Here is a 24,769-nt window from a genome sequence, read left to right on the forward strand (position 1 = left end):
GTTGACACTTTGGATTTCAATTGTTTTGTAGTTAAACTTGAAGAAAATGGTTATTACAGTATGTTTATATTTATAAAACTAGTATAATCTATGAACAAATTTTACATATACCCATAAGAAATCTTTATCCCTAAGATGTAGATAGACAAGTAACACACAGACATTGGGTTTTACATATGTCCCTAATGAGGAATTACACAATAAACATTTTAAATTTTATTATTTATTTTGGGATGCCAAGCTGTAGCACATATGTGGAAGTCAGAGGACAACTCGAAGGGTTTTTCTCTCCTACTTTTGAGTCCCTGGGTTGAACTCAGCTTGTCAGGCGTGGCACCAAGCGTCTTTACCAGTTGGGTTACCTCACTGGCCCGGTATGTATTTTTTGACAGTGCTGCAGATCAGTTACAGGACTTTGCACATGCTGAACAAGTACTCTACCACTCCTGTATCTCAAGCCTATGCTACAATACTTTTTTCTTCATTTAATATGTTTGATTTAAGAAATACTTATATTTTATTTCATGTTCCACTTTTTGTTTGTTGCTGATATTTCAAAGCGATACTTTATTGCATACGTGAGGGGCTCTCCTCAGGTGTTGGGTAGGGAAATGAGCCAAGACAGGTGAGAATGAAAACTCAGTTCAGAGCTGGGTGGTGGTGGTGCACCTTAATCCCAGCACTTGGGAGGCAGAGACAGGCAGATCTCTGTGAATTCAAGGCCAATCTGATCTACAGAGTGAGTTCCAGAACTGGCTCCAAAGCTACAGAGAAACCTTGTCTTGGAAAACAAAAAAATCAAAAGAAAAAAAGAAGGAAGGAAGGAAGGAAGGAAGGAAGGAAGGAAGGAAGAAAGAAAGAAAGAAAGAAAGAAAGAAAGAAAGAAAGAAAGAAAGAAAGAAAGAAAACTCAACCTGCATCAAACCTAAGAGAGTCTGATGCCATAAAGTTTATTGTCAGTATATTTAAACACAGTATAATTTGGGAAAAAAGTTTCCTGGTGTAATACTATCCCTGGTGACAAGGAAGCATAATTACTTCAAAACTCAACTCAGGGTACATGTCATTTCTTCTAAGAAGATAGGTTCTAGAGATAGGCTACCTGTACTAGCTTAAGGGCCTAAGGAAGGCTCTGGTCTGGTCTCAGTCATACAGATAGCATAGAAGTCATTTGGGTCATTAGCCAGCCACCTCTGGTGCTGGTTGTGAGAGCCTGGGGGAGCCTCTGGTTATACAGATAATATAATTATTAGGTAATGTAATATGTTAGATATCTCTGGTCCCGATTGTAGGAGCTCAGTATTGCAGAGGTGAGATGGCTGTAAGGCTCATTTAGATTACTAGCCACCTCGAGTCCTGTTTGATATGGCCTGGGCCAACAGATAACATAGATCACCTGGCTAGTAAACACTTCAATTCCCAGCCTTCTGGATGGAAGAACAGGTTTTATATCTTTCCCATTGGAAAAGCAATCCTGCATGCTTAACATTCCTGGTTTCTCTGGAGATCTATGGGCACAAGGGTTTTTGTGATGTGCTCCCAACACATCCATACATTTTATTTTACATTTTGTGTGTGTGTGTGTGTGTGTGTGTGTGTGTGTGTGTGTGTGTGTGTGTGTGTGTAAGCCACATTCAGGTACACATGGAGGCCATACAAGGGAATTAGACCCCCTGTAGATAGAGTACCTACTCCATATGGATACTGGGAACCGAACTCAGTTCCCGTGGAAGAGCAGGAAGTGCTTTTAACCACTAATCTATCTCTCAAGTGCTCAAATTCAAACACACCATTTAAGTAATTTATCTCAAAATGATTCAGAGCTTATATATGCAGAACAAAATCATCTGAAATGTTCTATAAAGGAAGAAATGTTGTTGTTTTTTTTCTCAAGTACAGTTTTTCCATATAGACCAGCCTGGTCTTGAACCCACATTCCTCATAGTTCAACCTACCAAACTCAGGTTACAAGTATGTAAAACCAGGCCAGGTGAGACAGACTTGTATTTGTTTTATCTCACCAAGCTTTCTTTCATATCTAACCAAGGAAACTCTTTCAGTGTTCAATTATGTATTTGTTGTGGATGTGCGTGCGTGCGCGCGTTCGGACATGCATGTGCTGGAGTATGTTGAGTGGAAGTCATAGGACAACTTTTGAGAGTGATCTGTCCTTCCAGAACTCAGGGTATCAGGACTGCACAGCAAGCACTTTTACCCAGTTAGCCTTCTTGTCAACCCCCAGTGTTTAACTATTGACTGTGATAGCCAGGCATTAGCACACACCTTTAATCCTAGCGCTCAGGAAGCAGAGGTAGAAGGACTTCTATGGGTTTGAGGCTAGCCTGGTCTGCACAATAAATTGCAGGACAGCCAGGGCTACATAGGGAGACTGTTAACTGTGATGTTGCTTTAGTTTGTTGTTATTGTTAACATCTTTTATATGGTTAAGGATGCTTCCCTGTATTCCTGGCTCACTAAGAATTCATATAAAAATGAATGCTTATTTCTCCTTACATCTCTAAGTATGTCAAATTATTTTAGTTGTCTCTAACATTCAATCAACATTGTATGCCTAGGGTCATTGTATTGTTTCCATTTCTCTTTATTATAATTATCTTTTTCATTTTGCTAAAGTTTTATTGTGGCTTACATCTACATTCCTAAGAAACATCTCCTTACAGTTTTCCCTTTAAAATATCTTTGTATGAGCTTAGACTTATAAAATTATTTAAGGAGTTTTTCTATCTTAGTGATTATAACATTAGAGTAGGGCTGGCAAGATGGCTCAGCTATTAAGAGCACTTGCTGCTCTGCCAGAGGACTGGAGTTTGGTTCTTAGCACCCGTGATAGGTGCCTCACACCTTGTTACCCAAGCTCCAGGAGATCCAATGCCCTCTTCCGGTCTATGCATTCACCTATACATACGTGGCATACACACTCTCAAATACAAATTTACAATATATACATATTGTAAATATATATATATACATATACATATATATATATGACATATATATATGACAACATTTTCTTTTCATACTACTTAGAGTAATTTCCCACTGGGTCAATTTAGTACTGTATCTTTCTTTAGGGAAGTATTAAAATTAGCAAACTGAGCATGATGGCACCCACCTGCGATCCCAGCACTTGGGAGGTGAAGACAGAAGGATATGGCTTCAGCTACATATCTAGTTCAAGACCAGCTTAGCTACATAAGTCCCTGTCTCAAACAAAAAGCCCAAGAAATTATTAAAATTAGCAGATTGATTCCTTTAATATATATAGGACTATCTAGGTTTTTGCCATATTTAATGAGTTGTATTTTTATAGAAATTTATCTAATTCATCTAATTCATCTAATTTATCTAATTCACCTAAACTATAAGCTTTTAACACACCTTTTAAAACTGCATTTATCATTTATTATTACCTACCTTTTTGAGATTTTATTTTTACTTTATATGTATGAGTGTTTTGCTTACATGTATGTCTGTGTACTACATGCATGCAGTACCCAAGAAAACCAGAAGAATCCTCTGGAATTGGAGTTATAGCCAGTTGGGAGCCACCATGTGGGTGCTGGGAATGGAACCTGGGGTCACTGAAAGAGCAGCCAGTGCCCTTGACCCCTGAGCCATTTTTCCAGACTACTTACTTATTTTCTAATACCAATCAGGTCTTTAGTGACATCTGTCCCTTTGTTCTGAATGCAGACTACTGGCCCCTCTTGGATTTTCCCAGTAGTTCTTATCACAGATCCATCCTTTGGGGAAGGGCATTTTCAAGGCCCTCTTTATTGCATCTTAAATTACTCATATTATTATCTGTTTTTTCTAAATGTTTCCTGTTTGCCTTAAAAAAAACTTCTTAAATTGCTGCTTAACTCACAATATTTTTGTGTTCTTTTTCTTTGCCCTTATTTGGACTACAGACAAAATTAATTAAGCATAAGTCTTGATTTGTAATTGCTTGCACCCATTTTTATCTCAAACATGTATACTGTTTTCCTTAGCTTCTCTTCCTCCTCCCTGCTTTGTGTGTGTGTGTGTGTGTGTGTGTGTGTGTGTGTGTGTGTGTGTGTGTGAGTGTGTTGAGTCTTGCTATATAACCTTGGCTGGAACTTATTGTGTAGACCAAGCTGGCCTCAAGCTCATAGAGACCCATCTGCCTCTGTGTCCTAGGGCTCCACCATGCCCAGCTGTTTTTTTCTGATATTCCAACTTAAAGTTTGTTTGTTTGGGAAAAGGTGCTATTTGACTTAAGATTTTATAAAAACCTATTCCAACTAGGGATAGTAGGGCACGGCACAATCCCAGCCCTTGGAAGGCTGAGACAGGAAGAATTTGAGGCCAGCCTGGGATACATGGCAAGAGCATGTTTCACAAAGCAAAGCAAAGGAAAAAAACCCAAAAAACAAAACAAAAAAACAAAACAACAAAAAAAGCAAAGCAAAATTTATTCTATTCTCAGATATTTATTATTTATCAGAGAATATGTTTAGTCTTTTTAAATTGAAGATAATATATCCCATTATTCTTTTTACAGCTTAATTAGGATATAATTCACAGAAGACACAATGTATCCATTGACTTTGACAATTCCATGATTTTATATATCCATTGGGTTATGCAGGCATTGAATATCTAATTTTAGAACATTTCATTTCCTCAGTGAAGAACCTTGTACCCTGTAGCAGTCAGTTCTATTGCTTTTAAATTAGAAAATGTGGGAGTCAGTTTTTGTTTGGCTCATTTTCTGTCCAAGCAGGGAGGTGATATTAGATTATTCCTCCTGCTTTGTCTCTTATTGTTTCTGTTTGTTTTATGTTGTTACCATTATGTGTTCTCCATTATTGCTGAACCTCTTTTCATCAGCTTGCCTAGATGTCTTAGCCAGCTACCATTCAAAGCACTGTTTTTGGAAATATAGCTACCTACAGCTACAAGAGAAACTGTGCACACCAAGTCCTAATACAAATTTTCATTTAGTTTTAGATATTTTGTAACTCATTTTAGAATATCTTTTTTCATCATAATATATATATATATGTATATGTATATTATTTCCTCCATAATATGAGGAACTTTTTAGTTATCATTTCACTGCTGAGTTCTGCTGTAATTGTGTTTTGGTTAAGAAACATACATTAGCCAGGCATGGTGGCACACACCTTTAATCTGAGCACTTGGGAGGCAAAGGCAGGAGGATCTATGTGAGTTTGAGGACAGCCTGATCAACATAGGGAATTCTAGGACAGCAAGGACTACATAGAGAGAGACTCTGTTCCAAACAAACAACAAAAAATGAAACATACTCTTTATCACTGTTGTCCAATAGGATTCCATCAAGTAAATGTTGTGTATCTGTATTTTCCAGTGAAACAGTCATCATGTGGCTAGTCAATACTTGAAATATGCCTTGTGCAACAAAGGAACTGGGCCATTCCATGTTATTTAATCTTTTTTAAATGATTTATTTGGTTTTATTTCATGTGCATTGGTATTGTCTGCGTATATGTCTGTATGAGAGTATTAGATCTCCTGAAACTGAAGTTACAGTTATGAGCTGCCATGTGGGTGCTGGAAATTGAACCCAGGTCCTCAGGAAGAGCAATCAGTACTCTTAACTGCTGAGCCATCTCTCCAGCCTCAAATCTTAATGAATTGGAATGGCTACCTATGGTTAGTGGCTATGAATTTGAACAGGACAGGTCTATATGATCTCAGTCATTGACATTTATTTTATAATACTCAAATCTTTATGATGTGATGTTTGTTACATTTTTGTAAAAATTCCACGTTTTATTAAAGTAAAAATATATCTGTAATTTGGGGGGATGTATGCCCATTAGGTCAAGTTTGTCAAACATGTTATTGAAATTTTCCATATCTCTTAGTGATCACTTTTGTCTGTTTGTTCTAACTGTGTAAAACATATTGCATTGTGTGTTTTCTGTTTTTTCCTTGTATTTCTGTCTAATTTTGCTATATATATTTTGAATTAATTCTATGCTACATTCCTGTTTCAGAAATGTATAATTTAAAATGTATGATTTACAATAATGTTCATTGGTATCACTCACTGCGGTACAAGTTAACTAAGCATAATTTAGAAAAACCTAATCATATATAAGTTAAGCTGAGCATGGTGGCTCACACTTCTACTCCCCGCACATGGGAGACTGAGGCAGAAAGATTGTCATGAGATATAGATCAGTTTGGACTACAGAGTCAGATCCTGCTTCAAGAATAAATTTATAAGTTAAAAAGACATGTTCTGTACCACCTAGTGACTCTCAGTGGTTTGTTGCTTGTGAAAAAAATAATAGTGTCTGAATTCTAGATTGTAGCTTAAATCAATATTTTTCAAATTGCCCATGACAAAGACATGGGGTTTTCTTTTCAACCAACCTATTACAATTTGATGTATGGTTCTACTGGGCATGCTTGGGTCATAGCTTATACCACATGCAGCTAACTACACTAGACATAACTCCAATTGGATTATACTCTGACCAACCAGGCAAGGCCATGTATCATGCTCTTGGATGTCAAGTTGCTATAACATTTTCTTTTTTTTGTTTGTTTAAAGAATTGCTTGTTTGTTTTTAAGATTTATTTATTTATTATGTATACAGTGTTCGGCATGCAGGGCAAAAGAGGGCACCAGGTCTCATTACCGATGTTATGAGCCACCATGTGGTTGCTGGGAATTGAACTCAGGACCTCTGGAAGATCAGCCAGTGCTCTTAACCACTGAGCCATCTCTCCAGCCTGCTATAATATTTACTAAACCCTCTCAGTTTCTGGTTTAGTTTTGGTTTTGAGACAGAGTCCCTCTCTCTCTCTCTCTCTCTCTCTCTCTCTCTCTCTCTCTCTCTCTCTCTCTCTCCAGCCCTGGAATTCTCTATGTAGATCAGGCTGGTCTTGAACTCAGAGATTTGTCCGCCTCTGCCTCCCGAGTCTAGGATAAAAGGTGTGCCTCATCACACCAGGCCTATCAGAACTTGTTAAGCCTAGATATTAATAAAGGTACATATGTTCCATGTAAGACTCTGCTTCCTATAATGATATGAATGTGATTCTGTTCCTTTTGAATATCCCTGGCTTTGAGCAGTTCTCCAGTTTGGGTGTTTGTGAGTACTACAGTCTCCACCTTAGCCTCTGCACTGGTGAGAAGCAAGAGCAAAGGAGCCAAAACTCTGCCAGTGTCCTTTCCAGGGGAAATGGCTTTAAGAAAATAGTTTGTTCTTTTATCTCTTATTTGTGCTTACCAAATTATTTAGATGTGTTTGCTTTAGACAGAAAGAGAATGAGTTGCTATTTTAAATAACTTAGTAACATGATTTTTCTAATTTCAGGTATCAATCATGGTGATCTTAACGACCATAACATCTTAGTAGACAGCAAGTCAGCCTCTGGAGATGCTGTGTACCAAGTGTCTGGGATTTTAGACTTTGGTGACATGAGCTATGGCTACTATGTGTTTGAAGTGGCAATCACCATCATGTACATGATGATCGAAAGCACGAATCCTATACAAGTAGGAGGTCACATCCTTGCAGGGTTTGAAAGTGTGATCCCTCTGACCGCTGTAGAAAGGAGTGCTTTGTTTGTGCTTGTGTGCAGTCGCTTTAGTCAGTCACTTGTCATGGCTGCATATTCCTGCCAGCTGTACCCAGACAACAAAGAGTACCTCATGATCACAGCGAAAACTGGATGGCAGCATCTACAGCAGCTGTTTGACATGGGCCAGAAGGCCGTAGAGGAAATCTGGTTTGAAACCGCCAAGTCCTATGAGTCTAGGATCTCTGTGTGACCAGAGAAAAGTTTGTATTTCCTTGGTAATCAAAACTCAGTTAGGTTCAGATCAAATTCACGGAGAATTTTCCTGCAGATTAAAAGTGAAATGGTAAAACATATCCGTTCTAAATACAAAGAGGCAAAGACAGGTTTAGTTTTTACAGCCATATTTGGGCTACATTTTACACTTAAGAAAGTACTATATTAAGAACACTTTCCTAGTGTGCAAAGCCCTGGGCTCAACCTCAGCACTACAGAAAAGAAAAACACATGCGCAAGTACATGTCTTTCTGCAGCTCTTCTTTGTCTTTTATATGAACCACATATGATGATATGATTTGTAATCAATCTCTCAAAGTCTATTCCAGTCCTTAAATCAATAAGTTTTAAACTGTGAAAAGAATACATGTGTATAGCTATATTCACATATTTTAAATAATCCATATATTTTAACCACCTAGCCTACACAACACTAATTCTATGTACTCTTCTCCGACCTCACCTCTCTAGAATCCATTGCATTCTTTTCCATGGCATTTCACTGTCTTACCTGCTTATGGTTGTGCAGTTATGTAGCCTGTAAATTTGACCATGGCAGAGACCATGAGAAACATGTCTGTGTGTCTCTTCTTGCACCTGTGATAGTGCCTTTCCCATAGAAAAGTCTTTGAACACATTTATAAAATGAATGCATGCAAAAGGAAAGATGTTGTGGTGCCCTAGGGGAAAACACGGGTAGGAATCATGAGAAGAACATGGAGAGAGTAGCTCAGTTGGAACTCCAGAGACAGACATTAGACAACAGTGGAACTGCATGGAAGCAAGTGCAGACATTCAGGCAAGGCCATTAACCCTGATATCAGCAAGGTTCTCCAGCAGGTAGGAGCTCACTATACTGCTCGCGCTGGTCTTCAACTCCTTGGTCCCCACAGTCCTCCTGTTCAGCCTCCCAGTGTGGAGCCATAGCCCTATACTAGATGTTCTTCATTCTCTATACCTGATTGTCTTTTTATAGCAATCTGTGAAGTTAGTGAAATGAAGCCCCATTGCATATTTATCTTAAGTTTTACCTCAGTATTTACTTATTTCTTTTCATGTCTCTTTAAGTAGCTATTTACTTATTCTTGTAGGGTGGGCTTTTTTTTTTCTGTTTTGATACTAGATTCCACTGTGTTGTCTGTACTGGAATCAAGCAGGCAAACTCCTGGGCTCAAGTGATAATCATGCCTCATGCAACCAAGTAGCTGGGACAGTAGGCATGTGCATCACACTTGGTCCATTCTTGTGGTTTAGCCACACACTTTCTACAAATGGCTCAGGTCTAGAACCCTGGTCATTCACTCACCTTGTCAGTATTCTAGGTGATAGGCCCTGATACCATAACTGCTTGTCTGTCTATCTGCCTGTCTGCCTGTCTATCTACCTGCCTAAATTTCCCAAACTAGGCATTTCTCTGAGTTTACTTGTAGAATTCATTTTTAACTTCTCTGTGTCTCGATTTCCTTTGAAAAAGGAAAAATCTTGTAAAATCAAGATAATGGTTGTACCTATCCCAGAAAATCAAGTGTGAGGGTTTCATAAGAGAACATGGCAACCTCTTAGCATGGACTCTGGCACATAGTGGAGGCACAACAAATTGTTACTAAATAATGGGTCATATTCCAGGTTACCCAAGCTAGAAATAATGGTGTGACAGCTGCTTGTTTTTCTCATATTCAGTCAGTGAGCCCTGCTGCTTTAACAAATCAAGATTTTAGGTCAGCAATCTGGAGAAGTCCTGTCTTTCCTGCTTCATTAATTTTTTAGTAGCATATACTTTAATTCAGAACAGACTCATATAAATATTCTGATTATTAACTTCCATCTTTAGATAAATAAATAGAGCCTTAGCCCTGTGGTGTCACATGCCTTTAATCCCAGCACTTGGGAAGCAGAGGCAGGCATAACTCAGTGAGTTCGAGGCCAGCGGGATCTACAAAGCAAGTAAAGCCAGGGCTGTTACACAGAGAAATCCTGTCTTTGAAAAAAGAAAAAAAAGAAAAAGAAAAAGAAAGGAAGGGCCGGGCGTTGGTGGCACATGCCTTTAATCCCAGGAGGCAGAGGCAGGTGGATCTCTGAGAGTTTGAGGCCAGCCTGGTCTCCAGAGCAGTGCCAGGATAGGCTCCAAAGCTTACTCAGAGAAACCCTGTCTCGGGAAAAAAAAAAAAGGAAGGAAGGAAGGAAGGAAGAAATAGAGCCTTTAAAAGCTCAATTAATTGACTCAGAAGAGAGCTTGGGCTTAGATTTTAAGTTAGGTCTTTGGGCTGTGACCCCTGCTCCTAATCACTATAAAGCCACAGGAAACCCTGTCTCAAAAAACCAAAAACCAAACCAAAACAAAACAAAACAAATCCCATACTACTTCTTCTGCCTCTTCTTTCTTTTTCTTATACACACAAATACACACACCAAATGAGATCATTCACATGTGAAACACTTAAGATTCTCACATTTAAGATTTTTGTTTAACTTGGCTAATCAGGAAACTAGGGACCAGAAAAATGGACTAAACCTTCAGTTTCACTCCAGACCAGTGTTCCTCCTGTTATATAGTGGAACGCTTCAGGCTTCTCTTTTGATTGTTCTTGCTAACAGGGATTCCCTTCACTAAATTCCTAATGCAAATATTGCTGATTTCTGTTATGATATTAAATATATACTACATTGTATGAATATTTTACTATCTAGTTTTTGTTTTGTTTCTCTCATTTTTGAGACAGTCTCCCTATGTTGCCTTGGCTGGCTTGGAATTCACAGGGCAAACCAGCTTGGCCCTGAACTTCCAAGAACACTCCCTCCCCTACCTCCTGAGTACTGGTCAGGGCCAGCCTACATGTCACTAATTTCTAAGCTTCCCCCTTTAAAAAACCCAGATCCAAGTGGGCTGAGATGACTACATACAATATTAAACCAGGCACAGTCAACCCACTAGTTCTTCAAACCCCAACACAGGCACACAAACCAGGTAAAATAAGAAAGAAGAGATGGATGAAGAGGAATTCTCCCAACCAAAGAGCTGGATCTGAGGAAGGGAAAAATGAGGCTAAAGGGAAGCACGAAGGAATGAATAACTGTTAAGGGGCACGGCTGGAATAGTAAGCGATTTGGCTCTGTCTACAGTCACTACTCTGGGCTTCGTTAGAATGGTACAGAAGAGAAAGTGAAAGTGGAACGCAAAGTGTACCAGGAATCTGTTCCACTTTCCGCAGAACAGGATCGCCCCTCCTCTAACACCAACCCTAGCCTAAACCCAGGTTGTGCGTCTCCACCGTCCACGTGGGCGGACGGTCCCCGCCCCCCGACCAGGAGGACTTCCGCGTCCCCGCCGTCCCGCCCCCTGGCTGTTCTGCGCACGCTCGGGAGCCATATTTGTCGCGGGTGCTTGGCGGTCCTGGTTGGTTCTTCTCCGGCTGAGTAAAGCGGCGCTGATCTGCACCCCTCACTGTCTTTTCCTCCGGTGAGGCTCAGTCCCCGAGGGCCCGCGGAAGCAAGGTCGCTGTCTCCTGGGCGGGGGCCACCTGCGTGGAGACCACGGCCCAGGCCCGCGGCCGCCGCCGAGGAGCCGTGGGTACGATGACTTTGCACCCGCCTCCTCGGTGACCGGCCTGCCAGGGACTGGCCCCCGGCGGCCGCCGTCGGGCATCCCGGCGCGGCCTGGACGGCGGGCCCGGGCTCTGGGACCCACCGGGTCGATACGAAGGGTGGGGGCGGCTTGCTGCGGGGAAAGTCCAAAGCGTGTGGCGCCGGCGCCAGGCGTGGAGGAAGCTGTGCTCACGGTCTAATCCGAAACCCGCCGTGGCCTGGCTGCTCTGCGCAGGGCCGCCTTTCTGTTTCTCCTACATGTTGGAGTCGACTCCCGGCAGGTTAGCTTGCCCGCAGCCTCCCTCCGACCTGACGGTTTTGAAATGTCAACCAATCAGTTCTGTGGTCCTTGCGCCCAGTCATTCGATGGAGCCGTAGTGAATGAGAGATAAAGTTCACTTTCCACCCGAGCACGCAGCCCCTTCAGATGTCTGTTTAGCTTTCCAGCCTCATACCCCATTATCTGGCAATATAGGCATTGAACTCTGGGGTGTCATTTTTTTTTTTTTTTCACTAAGACATAGCTTCTATTACTCTCTTTCGAAGAAATGAGGCCCAGGTTTACCACCTGCCCTTACACCTAGGACCATATCAGCTTAAGCAATGTGTCCCTTGTCTGTTGAATTCTCCACTTTATTAACCTTTCTCATTCCTGCTCTACTTGGAATGTCCTTCCCTTCACTCTTTCCCAATTTTTCTTCTACGACTTGAGGCTTTTCAACTTATTTTTGCCTTGCCCATCTGATTTACTCTCATTCTCTGTATTTGTTCCTCAAAAACTTACTTGTTGTCCATCCCTTTCTCCCACCCCACACTCGGCGCCTCTTCCAGTTACTTTATAATCTCTGCCCCTCTCCTCCAGCTGCTAGATTCCGAGTTCTTAAGACAGACTTGGCTTTCACCTTTATTGTGGTGTTCTGGCATCTAATATATATATATAGTTCCTGGTTCATAGTGTTAGTTGAATGATGGTGTGGAACAAACGGCTTAAAAGTTAGAAGATATTTCTTAAATTATGATTATTTATTTTAATGATCCTATTTTCTTTTCACAGGAGTTACATAAAGTTCAGAAGCCATGGTGAGTTCATGACACATTTCATTTAACTTTTGCCTGTTGAACGCCATGACTTGTTCGAAGCTAGCAGACTGACTTGAGAAGTGAAGCAGAGGCAGGTGGGGGCGTAGAATGCTGTTTCCCACCCCCAACTAAGCACCAGGAGACAGCTGTGGATCTGTGGGCTTCCAGAATTTGGCTTACTTCAACCATAGGCATCATCTCTATGTTTTTCCTTTGCAGTCTCGAAGATATGACTCCAGGACCACAATATTTTCTCCAGAAGGTAAATTAGAAAATTTAACCTGCGCCAAAGAGATTTTCTTTTTGCTTATTTTTTAAATGTTATACTTTTAGTGTGGGGGGAGCCTCGCATGTATTTTGGTGTTCATTCTTTCTGTACTTTGAAATAACTGTTCTCACTAAGTTGATTACAGCATATATCATTGAATGGTAAAAGTAGGGCTGTTGACTGTACCCTGCTAGTGTCTGCTGGTTTCTCTCGGATTGGTGCTATAAGAACACAGAGGAATGTTGGTGTTTCACTGTTTTGTAGGTCGTTTGTACCAAGTGGAGTATGCCATGGAAGCTATTGGACATGCGGGCACCTGTTTGGGGATTTTAGCCAATGATGGAGTTCTGCTTGCAGCAGAGAGGCGCAACATCCACAAACTTCTTGACGAAGTCTTTTTTTCTGAAAAAATTTATAAACTTAATGAGTAAGTGAGATCTTAGGGAAGTGTTTGAACTATTTCAGTTTTCAACATAAGTGGGATTTGCATATAGGGAAAGGAGTCTTCTATGTGAGATACTAGAATTGAAGAGAGGGGTTTTATTTTTTTTCTTGTGAAAATTTGTGTATTTGTTTTATTTTTCTTGAAACCTCCTTGAAGCGCATTTATTGTATTGTGTCTCAGTATGTCCAGTATGAATGTGTTCACTTTGAGTGCAAAGCTAAACAGTGCAAAGTAGCGTTGTGCAGTAATAAAGGCATGAACTTACTGGTCACACGGATTTGGTTTAAAATTCAAAGTCAGTCAATATAAAATGTGATGTCACACCAGTTATTTAACTTCTTGGGGACTCAGAGTGGTTGTAGAAATCTGATAGAACAAAGTAAATGAGTGAGATAAACTAACGAAATGCCTAGCACAAAGCAGGCCCTAAAGGCATTGGTTAGAATGACTATGTAGGAATTTTGTAGAATTATACTGACTCTTTACCAAAGAACAATTCAGCCACACAGTACAGTCTAGTTTCTGTTCAGTTTGAGTTCTTGGAACTTTGTTGTTAGTGGAAGATTGCCTGTGCTACATAGAGACTTTGCCTTGTGGGGTAGGCCTGATGAATACTTGTTACTGGGGCCTATCTAATTATTTAATACAATTTTGAACACATACACCATGCATTCTGACCACTCTCACATCCTATCCCTGCCATTCCTGTCTCCCTTTGCCTTCCCCACAAATCTCTTTCTTACATATATGTCTGTCTGTTTTGATTCGCTGACATTACCACGGCCATCTGTGTGACCATGGTTTGAGAACAATCTGTTAGAGTCTGGTGGGCTCAGCAGTGGGTATATAACCAAGGACAGTGATTCTTCCTTTCCCAGAATCTACAAATAACCATGAGTTCCAACATAAAGGTAGGGTCCTATGAGCCCCTTCTTGACTGATTATTTGTAAGGTTGTGAGTCTTTTTCTGCCCTGCCAGCCAGGTTGCAAATAATGACACGGAAACTTCTTATTAATTATGAAAGCTTGTCCTATAGCTTAGGCTTGTTCTTTCCCTCTTACATTGGTCTTTTTTTTTTCTTTCAAGGGACATGGCTTGCAGTGTGGCAGGCATCACGTCGGATGCTAATGTTCTGACTAACGAACTAAGGCTCATTGCTCAAAGGTATGGATGGAAATAGTGTAACACACAGCACATGAGTCAGATGTCTCCAAGGAAAGCTTGCTTTTGCAGAATTTAAAGTTTTGAAAATCCATTAATTGAACAGTATATTCTACCTAATCAAACGTATAAAATACTGTGTAGATTGGAGAATACTAGGATGCTGATGTTTTTGCCTCCTTCCTCTTCAAATTATAAGTGACTGCTGCATTTACCCCCATTATATATATGTCTTTTCAGAGGGCATTTCCCTGCATTGTATATATTTTTGAGAAGCCTGTTAATTTGTCAATCTCTTTACCTTAGGTATTTATTACAGTACCAGGAGCCAATTCCGTGTGAGCAGTTGGTTACAGCGTTGTGCGATATCAAACAGGCTTATACACAGTTTGGAGGTACTGAGTTTCTTTGGAAATACTCTGAAAACTTAAAACATTTTGTGGGGGATAAAATAAACTTTTTGCTTTTTTATTTTTGTTCTGTGTTGAGGTTTTTTGAGGTTGTTATTTTGTTTTTGTTAGGTTTCTTTTTGGTTTGGAGGTTCTAAAATACATTTTTTAAATATTTTTATTCTCTGAGAATCTCATACAGTGAATTTTGAAAGTATTCACCCACCATTTCCTTCCACATCTAACCCTCACCTCTCAACCCACCCAATTTGATGTTCTTTTTCCTCCCTGCTTCCCTCTTTTAAACCCTGCAGTCCTGTTTGCTCTAAACAAATACTCTTTAATTTGGGGCCTGCACTGTCACTCTACCAAGGGTCATGCCCATAAAAAAAAACTCGCTTACCCTCCCAGAAGCTACCAACTGCTAGGAACTCATCAGCTGGAGGTGGGACGTCATGTCTACCTCCCCTCTCTGCTGGGGTTCCGTCTGCAGGGGGAGGACTTGGGCATGTTGTCACATCTGCTGGGAGTTCATATTTGTGACTGCCCTGTTGTATCTGGAAAGACTCTCCTGTCACCCACCACCTGTAGCTCTTACAGTAGCTCTGTTTCTTCCATGATCCCTGGGTGTTGGAGGAGTGATATAGCTGTCCCATTTAGGGCTGAGCACTCTGAAGTCTCTTATTTTCCACAGTTGGTTTTGTTTGTGAGACATCACCCAGTGTAGTCTAGACTTACTGGAGCTCACTGCCATCCTTCTGCTACAGCCTCCTGAACACTGGGGTACAGATAACATCTGCTCAATGAACAAATCTGCTTCCACGCATAACAATAGGATGCTGCATGGCCAAAGTAACATTTTCAAGACTGGAAACAGATTCTTTTCACATAGTAATGAAATTCAGCTCTGGCCTTTCTGTGTCCTCATTTCCCTCGCAGCCGGAGTCCAGCTCCTAGAAACAGAAGGTGGCATTTTTGAATGAGCTTATCTGTGGTGGCCAAAACACAAAGCAACTTATGCATGCTTAGCTTCACAGACAGGCTTGGGCCACATCCACTGACAGCTCTAAATTGAGATTGTTGGTTTTTAAATTGAGGTTGGTTTTTTTTCTTTGTTAAAGGAAAGCGCCCCTTTGGTGTTTCTTTGCTGTACATTGGCTGGGATAAGCACTATGGCTTTCAGCTGTATCAGAGTGACCCAAGTGGAAATTATGGGGGATGGAAAGCCACATGTATTGGAAACAACAGTGCTGTGAGTATTTTTGTGACACTGTAAATTGCAGTGAAAGGGTAAGAAGACCTGTAATTTTAAAATACCGATGAGTGTAAGAGTGTTTAACATAGCATTTAATAAAATAATTTCACAACAGACTCAACATGAAGGAAAACACCTGTGATTTCTGTATATGCTGGAGTTTGTTGATGATATTTGTAGCTAAGTGCTAGCTTTCAATTATAAGTTGTAGAAACATACTTTTTTTTTCTCATGTGTTAATTCACACCTGAACTCTTAAGGATGATTCTCTTGGCACCGAGGCCCCATGGTAAGGATCCTTCCCCATCTTGTGTCAGCCTTCCCTGCTGTCAAGATTGTTGCATAATGGTTGCAATGTCAATATGAATTCAGGCAATTGGACTTCTAGACCAATTTATATTCTCCCTCCAAATGCACAGATTGGAAGGAAACTCTGTGTTGATTTTCCCTCCCCCTTAGGCAGCCGTGTCAATGTTGAAACAAGACTACAAAGAAGGAGAAATGACTTTGAAATCAGCACTTGCTCTTGCTATTAAGGTGCTAAATAAGACAATGGATGTCAGTAAGCTGTCAGCTGAGAAAGGTAATCCCTGTCCTCCTCCTGGTTTGTCAAATCAAGTGAGGGGATTCATTGAGTAGCTACAGCCTTAGGTATTTAATGTGTTTTAGTTCATTGTAGCAGCCACCTTAGGGGACACTGGGGACTCCATACTGTTAATGACTAAGATCAGCCTTGATGAATTGTAGAGCCAGAGGCCTACACCATAGCTCGGACTTAAGGATATGAGCCTGAATGTAACTCCTAGTTTGTAACTCCTGTACTTCTGGCTGGCCTTGACCTCACTGTTAGACCAAAGCTAGCCTCAAGCTAGCAGTGATACCTGCCTCTTCCTCCAGAGTGCTGGGATTCAGGTATGCACTGCCTTGTCTGATGGAAGCTGCTTTTAGGTCAGTGTTTTAAAAAGAAATTAGAAAGACCATTGAAAATTGTTATTCGTTTGAATATCCTGGCTTGTTCCTTTTGATCAGCACAGCTTGTGAGTCAGAAGAACTGTTGACCTAGCTTCACTGAGTGACACAAATGGTTGCTAAGAAAGTTACTGGGTAAAGAAAAGATCTTTAGGTAAAACAGTAGTGAGGGTATCACAAGATGAAAGGTATTCTGGTCCCATAAAAATTTGAGTGTATCATTAAGAGTAAAACATGGGGAAGCAAGACAAAGTCCAAGACTAGGGGAAAGAGCTGATGTCTTTTTGCCGAGTGCTTCTGCCTCTGACACCAATGTATGTTTGTGTTTCTAGTGGAAATCGCCACACTAACAAGAGAGAATGGAAAGACCATGATCAGAGTCCTCAAGCAGAAGGAAGTAGAACAGTTGATCAAAAAACATGAGGAGGAAGAAGCTAAAGCTGAGCGGGAGAAGAAGGAAAAAGAACAGAAGGAGAAGGACAAATAGACAACATCATGGATTTTATAGCTCCTTAGAGGCACCACTTCAGGAAGCTGTCCTGGCCTTCCACCCCGGAAAGGTTTTTTGTTGTTTTTTCTTCTCTAACTTGATCATCGGGGAAATAGGACTGAATTGGGTCCTTGTCGTGTCTGTCCAGTTGGATACTTTATTGTAATGATGGACATCTTTATAGACATCTTAATCTCAACACATAATTTTTTGGAATAAAACTTGGAAAGATTGGTTATGGTGAAGGAAAAATTTCTCTGTAGCAATAATTGTTGAAGAAACCACAGTTGTGGCTGGAGAGAGATAGCTCAGTCATTTATAATGCACACACTGCTCTTACAGAAGACCTGTTCCCAGCATCCATATTCATCTCCTGGGGGCGACTGCACTCATGCACATACCCACACACAGACACACATAACTAAAAATGAGTAAACAAAAGGACATCAGGGTTGCTAGGGTGATTATTGCTTTCTTTTTGTGAGGTATATATACCTGGATTTCACAAAGTGTACAGGTTACTTGCTGTCTCCAGGGATTGGTTTAAGACTGAACAGTCGATTGAGCAAGGCCAGAATTGGGTGTGACAATGCGTCTGTAAGCATTGCTGAGAGTCCGCCCACAGACAGCAGCTCCAACCTCATAGAAGATGGTGTGGGAGGAGATACAGTCTGAGAAGTGGGACCAGCAAGGAAGAGCAGCTCCAGAGAGAGGCTGAAGGTAGCTGCATTGCTAGGTGTGGCTCAATCTGTCCACTTGGGGTTCTGTGACTTGGCAGAAGTAATGCCAGTTGTTAAAAACATGGTTCCTGGACTACCAGCAAGAATAGAATTACAGGAATAAAAATTGGGGTATTATACCCCAGACTTCTAAATTCAAATCTCTGAAGTTGAAGCCCAGTCCCACCCTGTTGTCCACGTACTTGCATCCACCTTCCACCCCAGAGTACTGGACCTGGAGTCTTGGGCGTGGCGAGCATCCCGCCTGGTTTAACAAGCCATAGATTGGGATTCTTGTGCTTGCTAAAGTTGGAGAGGTAAGTTTTGCACACTAGAATCACCTGGATGGCTTTTCGAACTTGGGCACAAGCTGGGCTCTATAAACATTAGCTCAACATTTGGCAGGGGACCCAGATGTAGGCATGGCTTTAAAAACGTGGGTTATTCCATGGCAGCAGGGTGAGAGCCAATTTCCTTAGCTAGCTGGTATCTATCAGATACAGTGTTTTGGTTTTTGTTTGGTTTTTGTTTTTTTGTTTGTTTTTGTTTTTTGGGTTTTTTTGCATAGGAGTTTTTTTGTATCCCTGGCTGTCCTGCAGTGTGCTCTGTAGACCAGGCTGACCTCGATCTCAGAGATCTACCTGCTTCTGCCTCCCGAGTGCTGGGATTAAAGTTGTGCACCACCACTGCCCAGCAGGATCCCAGTTTTAGACCTCTGAAGTAAATTGAAGTAATAGAATTTCTTGCAGGGTGTTACTTTAATTTATATATGTGTGTGTGAGTACACAAAGGTCAGGCATCCAGACCCCCTGAGATGGAGTTACAGGGGGTTGTGAGCACTTGGATGCTAGGAACTGAACTCTGTTCCTCTGCAAGAAAGTTATACTGTCTTAGCAGCTGAGCCATCTGGCCAATCCCCAAGTTGTCTTAATGACTTTCATAAAACATTTACTGTGTTGTTCATATAGGTAATTATCACATTGGGGCCTGTCAGCTAAAATCAAATTGTGTGTGTGTGTGTGTGTGTGTGTGTGTGTGTGTGTGTGTGTGTGTGTGTGTAGTATTCATCTGTTCATACCTATTTTATACATGTTTCTACTTAAAAGACGCCTTTTTTTGTTTCTTTTTTTGTTTGTTTGTTTTGTTTTGTTTTGAGTCTTTGTAGCTCAGGTTGGCCTGGAGCTCACAGCAATCCTGCTTCAGTTTTCTACATGCTGAGATAGTAATAGGTGTGTGCACTATACACAGCTGTAAGAGGCCCAACCAACTGCATTGGTGGGAGTAAATGCTTTTCCTCAAGGCACATGATAACCTTGTGCTTAGGAATGGTGATGAGCAAGCACAATGCCTGAAGATTATTTTCAACCAAAAATCAGCAACAGCACTTGTGCATCAAAACATGATGGAAGATGGATAGTAAGCTCAATATGAGAACTGATGTGAGAGGGTCAAGGGTCACCTTGTTAGACCTCACCTAGAACATACCCCTCAGACTACAAAAAGCAGGCTATACAAACAGCAGTGAAAACATTGTGTCTTAGTTAGGTTTGTATTTGATGATAAAACACCATGACAGGAAGCAGCTTGGGGTGGAAAGGTTTTATTTTATCTTATACTTTCAGGTAACAGACCATCATTGAGGGAAGTCGGCAGGAACTCGGGGTGGGAGCTGATGCAGAGGCCATGGAGGGGTGCTGCCTACTGGCTTGTTCCCCATGGGTTTCTCATTGATTTTCTTACAGAACACAGGACCAGCAGTCCAGGGTACCACCACCCACAATGGACTGGTTCCTCCCACATCAATTACTAAGAAGATGCCAAACAGGTCTGCTTACAGCCTGATCTTATGGTAGCAATTTTTTCTATTTGAAAGGTTTCCCCCATTTCAAATGACTCTAGCTTGTGTCAAGTTGATAGAAAACTAGGTAGCATACTGGGATCATAAATACAAATTTGTGAGTTGACCAGCCCCCAAATCTTAATAGGATTGGCTATATATCTTAAATGATCAGTTTCAATCTTGTTACACTTGAAAGAGTGGGTAGAAAAGTGAATTCATAAATTGTCTTGGCTGTATCTCCAGCTTATGCTCAGAATCCAACTAGTTAGCACTGTAGGGATCCCCAAGGGTCTGGGCTGAAACACCATGATCTCTCACTTGGATTTCATCAGTCCTCAACTGGTTTTCCTTTCCCCATAGTCAGCTGCCTCTAGAAGTCCAGTTCTTTACACTGTTCTCTGGCCTCTCTGCTGCCTTCTCCCTGTGTCCCCCTCCGCATCCATCCGAATGGTCTCCTGGCAGTCCTTGGACACATCAAGCCTCATCTAATTGCTCATGTATTTGCCAATTCCTCTGCCTTGGGAACACTGCCTTCCTCCATTATCTGTCTGCTCCCTCATCTCTAAATGTCTTTTTATTTGGTGCCTGCAGAAGAGTAGTCTGCTGTCTGTTCTCTAAGCCCCTTGCCCTGCTGAGTTTTTCTCCATAACACTCTTCACCAGTTATAATATTTGTTGTTCATCTCCTGGAATACATTTCCAAAGGACTTTGTTTTCTTGAAGTAGCCATATGCATAAACAGGAACTGCACATTCAAAGCAAGAAATAAACACTGATGAATGGATAAATAGTGCCCCTTCTTAGAATGCTGTACAACATTCTGAAAACTTTTTCCATTTATGTAGTAGAACCGGTGGGTTTTCCATGTTCTCACCACCCCTGTCACACCCCAGAGGGACACCTCAGAGACTAGCATATAAGAGAGCCCAGGGTACTTTGCCATTCACTACCTTAGGAGCTAGTCTTCAGAGTTTGGGGAAGACAATGGCAGTTTTCAGTGCACTCTTTCTTGATGAGTTTAGATGGGAAGCTAAAGGTGCTAGGGTCAGCTGAGGCCGCTCTATAACTGAGTTGCTTTTCCCTACTTTGGGATTAGTTAGCCTAGAATCTCACCCAGCCTCCTTTTCAGCTGCTCTATGGCATATTTTTATCCCAGTTGCAGGGCTTTCTGGTTCTAGGGTGTTGCTTGATGCATCCCAATTGTAGCCTTAGCTGCCCTCATCCTAATGGACATCCTTCACCAATAGCAACCATTGAATTCTCTCATCTGTGCAGAACTGGATAGTTCTCACAGGGCACCTCTATCTACCTCAGCAGCCCTCTGAGACAATTAGGAACCCAAAGGGAGCTCAGGTTTAAATTCTAAGTCAAACTTTCAAATCAAAAATCTTGACTTCACTTTAGAGAGTTTCAGATCATGCTTTTAAAAATAGCCATGCGGTGGAAAATTGTGTGCTCCTGTGTATAAATTTCACTTCTGGTGTTTTCTCAATCAGAAACAAGTCTCTAGAATTTCTACAGTCTAGCACTTTGAAAGTTCCATCCATGAAAGCATTTGTTTTTAGCAGGGAAAAGCAAGAAAAAGAAATTGAGAGAGAAAAATCCCTCTGGTCTGGAGAGGTGATGGTTCAGTGGTTAAGAGTACTTCTTGCTCTTGCAGAAGAGAACCCAGGTTCAATTCCCAGCACCCACTTGGGTGGCTTATAACTATCCATAACTCTAGTTCTATGAGCTCTGACTCCTGGTTTCCATAGCCACAGCACACACATGGCTCATGTACATACACTCATGCACATATCCACATAAAATAAAAAATAAATCTTTTTTTAAAAGGTCTCACACTGAGGGAAACTAAATAATTGAACAAGTACATTTCTGGTTAATTTTCAGTAACAGGTTATATGTGCATGAGTAGTAAATAGGCCCTCAGTCTTAGTTTGCAGTCTCAGAAATGGCACACATGCACCTGCATCTAAATTCTACATATGAGAAAAAAATACTGAATGTGTTGTTCTGAATCTGGTTTATTTTGCTTAGCCTGATAAGCTAGTTCCATTCCATCCATTTCTTGCATATGTCATGATTCCATTTTCCATTATGGCTGAAAATCCTTTGTGAATATGGAGCACATTTCCCATATGGAAGTATGTAAGGCTTGATGGATTTGCATGTCATCCTTGGGCAGGGCCATGCTAATCTTCTGTCTATCATGCCAGCTGTAGAATGCCTGCTACTGAAGTGAGCACCATTTGCAAGTTCTTTTAAGGATACCCCCTTGTCATCTGTGTTACAACTATTTCCCTATTTTAGCTTTTGCATTTTAACTTTATATGCTGTTATACTGGATTTTGTTTGCTCATATAGGCAACACTGTCAATCATTTGAATTTTTTTAAATTATGTTTTGACAGTTTCACACACATTGTTTTAGGGTTTTTATTGTTATGATGAAACACCATGACCAAAAAGCAAGTTGAGGAGGACAGGGTTTATTTGGCTTACACTTCCATGTCACTGTTCATCGTCAAAGGAAATCAGGACAGGAACTCACACAGGGCAGGAACCTGGAGGCAGGAGCTGATGTAGAGGCCATGGAGGGTGCTGCTTTTACTGACTGTTCTTCATGTCTTGCTTAGCCTGCTTCCTTATAGAACCCAGGACCACCAGCCCAGGGGTAGAACCATCCACAATAGACTGACCCTCCCCAGTCAATTACTAATTAAGAAAATGTCCTACAGGTTTGCCTACAGCCCTCTTACTGAGGTTTTTTTTTTTTTTGGTTTTTCCAGACAGGGTTTCTCTGTGGCTTTGGAGCCTATCCTGGATCTAGCTCTTGTAAACCAGGCTGGTCTCGAACTCACAGAGATACGCCTGCCTCTGCCTCCCAAGTGCTGAGATTAAAGGCGTTCACCACCAACACCCAGCCGGGAGATATTTTCTTAATTGAGGTTCCCTCCTCTCAGATGACGTTAGCTTTTGTCAAGTTGAACACACACACACACACACACACACACACACACACACACACACACACACACTCACTGACTCACTGAGTTTTAGTCATTTGCACTCTCATTGCCTCTCTTTCTCCATTTGCTCTGATACTATTCTTTTTTTCTGAGAAGTGCTCTTCCTACTTTCATGGCTCTTTTATGTGTGTGACCCACTCAGTTTGAGGTGGTTTGAATGAGAACGGCCCCCATTGCTTATATGTTTGAATACTTGGTCCTAAATTGGTGGAGCTGTTTGGGAAGGATTAGGAAATGTGGACTTGTTAGAGGAAGTGTGTTATTGATGGGCTTTGAAGTTTCAAAGACTTACCCCATGCCTAGTGTGTTCGCTCTGCCTCGTGCTTGCAGATCAAGATGTAAGATCTTGAAAGACCCCCGAAGAGGTACTTTCGTAGAAGGAGACCCGCACCCAGGAATCAGCGAGACCACGAACTTGGATGCAAAAGCAAGAGGCTTTATTGAAGATACGGGTACCCGGGCGACTTAGCTTCTGTGAGGCCAAGCGCGCCGAGCCAAGGGAAAGGGGTCCTTATATAGGGAAAAAGGCGCAAGCTAGAAGCAGGGATTCTATTGGATAATTCTAATGAGGCATTGTACAGAGCTATTCCCATTGGTCAATGTAAATGAGGCGCTATACAGGGTTATTCAAATGAGGCGAAGTATAGAGTCATTCAAATGAGGTGAAACACAGAGTCTTTCAAATGAGGCGAAATACAGAATCATTTCTATTGGATGGTTCAAATGAGACACAGAGCCATTCCAGATCAGCATATTCTCAAGGTCTGGTGTCTGGTACAACAGACTCAATTCCCCCCCCCCTCGTCCAGATGGCTGACCTTGGGGGCGGAGACCTTGGGACAGAGTGTTTCTCATCGGGCGGGGGCTCAGGGGCAGGGCCCCAGGCCGGCTCACTTGGTGTTCGCTCTCGTGCCGGCCCACCTGGTGCTCGTTGCTCGGCCCCAGCCCCGAGGCGCGGTGCCAGGCGGGGCGGGCCGGGGGCGCGAGCCCTGCCGGGGTGAAGGCTTGGGAGGCCCCGGCAGCTCCGCGGCCCCCGTGTCCTTGGCCTTGGAGGCGGCTCCCCGCTCGCAGCTCCTGGACAAGCAGCACCGCTGCTCTCCCAGCTCAAGTTCCCCTTCCAGGCGCCGCCCGCTGCATTCTCCAGCCCCTGGCCGAACCCTGGCCCTGCCCTGCTAGTCCCCGCCGCGCTGCCCTCGGTCAACTGCTCCTCCCGCCTGCTCCAGAGAGAACACCCAGCACCGACACAGGCGGGAAAGACAGAGGGGCGGGGGGCATGCAGAAGCATTCCGAGCGGGTCTTTCAATCTCAGCTGTTCCTGTCACCATGGGATGCTTTCTGAATCTATAAGACCCAAATTAGATACTTTCTTTTATAAGTTGCCTTGGTCATGGTGTCTTCACAGCAATAGAATAGTAACCATGATAGAAGCTGATACCAGGGATTGGACTATTGCTGTGGCAGACTTGGCCATGCTGGGTTTTTTTTTTCTCCCTTCCTCCCTCCCTCCCTCCCTCCCTCCCCCCTTCCTAGTGTGGCCTTATAGGAGGTGTATCACTGGGGATAGGCTTTAAGCGTTCCCGTTCCCAGTGTGCTCCATTCCCAGTGTGGCAGTGTGCTCTCTGACTCCTGATTGCAGGTCAAGATGTGATCTCTCAGCTGTTCCTGTCATCGTGACTTTGCTTTATCATCATGGATTCTAAC

At 42.0% G+C, this 24,769-nt stretch overlaps 2 protein-coding genes, 1 non-coding gene and 1 pseudogene across 6 annotated transcripts in view; 2 read left to right on the plus strand and 2 right to left on the minus strand.

Moving 5' to 3' along the window:
- The window catches only part of Hykk (hydroxylysine kinase), a 36,197-nt gene extending 26,402 nt beyond the window's left edge, over window positions 1-9,795 (plus strand). For both annotated transcript variants that reach the window (XM_027415051.2, XM_027415052.2), the window contains one exon: window positions 7,362-9,795. In XM_027415051.2, the coding sequence (XP_027270852.1) occupies window positions 7,362-7,819 (458 nt within the window). In that variant the 3' untranslated portion in view covers window positions 7,820-9,795. The remainder of the gene's footprint in view (window positions 1-7,361) is intronic.
- Window positions 9,796-10,241: 446 nt separating this feature from the next.
- Window positions 10,242-11,613, minus strand: LOC113835554 (annotated as a pseudogene).
- Window positions 11,186-17,720, plus strand: Psma4 (proteasome 20S subunit alpha 4). Of its 3 annotated transcripts, none has more exons than XM_027415049.2 (9): window positions 11,186-11,299; window positions 12,479-12,504; window positions 12,724-12,766; window positions 13,037-13,199; window positions 14,305-14,382; window positions 14,686-14,774; window positions 15,890-16,020; window positions 16,483-16,606; window positions 17,325-17,718. In XM_027415049.2, exons 2-9 carry the CDS (start codon window positions 12,502-12,504, stop codon window positions 17,477-17,479), a joined length of 786 nt encoding a protein of 261 aa, XP_027270850.1. In that variant the 5' UTR covers window positions 11,186-11,299; window positions 12,479-12,501; the 3' UTR covers window positions 17,480-17,718. The 3 variants fall into 3 exon arrangements, with proteins under 3 accessions (XP_027270850.1, XP_027270851.1, XP_035299603.1); XM_027415050.1 differs by lacking the exon at window positions 11,186-11,299 and adding an exon at window positions 11,390-11,410 and having other exon boundaries at window positions 17,325-17,720; XM_035443712.1 differs by lacking the exon at window positions 11,186-11,299 and adding an exon at window positions 11,686-11,705 and having other exon boundaries at window positions 17,325-17,720.
- A 4,460-nt stretch (window positions 17,721-22,180) lies between these two features.
- LOC113834373 lies at window positions 22,181-22,286 on the minus strand. Its single transcript, XR_003485204.1, has one exon. It is a non-coding gene; the product is annotated as a U6 spliceosomal RNA (small nuclear RNA).
- Window positions 22,287-24,769: the final 2,483 nt, after the last annotated feature.

This window comes from Cricetulus griseus, chromosome 4 (genome assembly GCF_003668045.3).
Source record: "Cricetulus griseus strain 17A/GY chromosome 4, alternate assembly CriGri-PICRH-1.0, whole genome shotgun sequence".
Classification (NCBI taxonomy): Eukaryota; Metazoa; Chordata; class Mammalia; order Rodentia; family Cricetidae; genus Cricetulus; species Cricetulus griseus.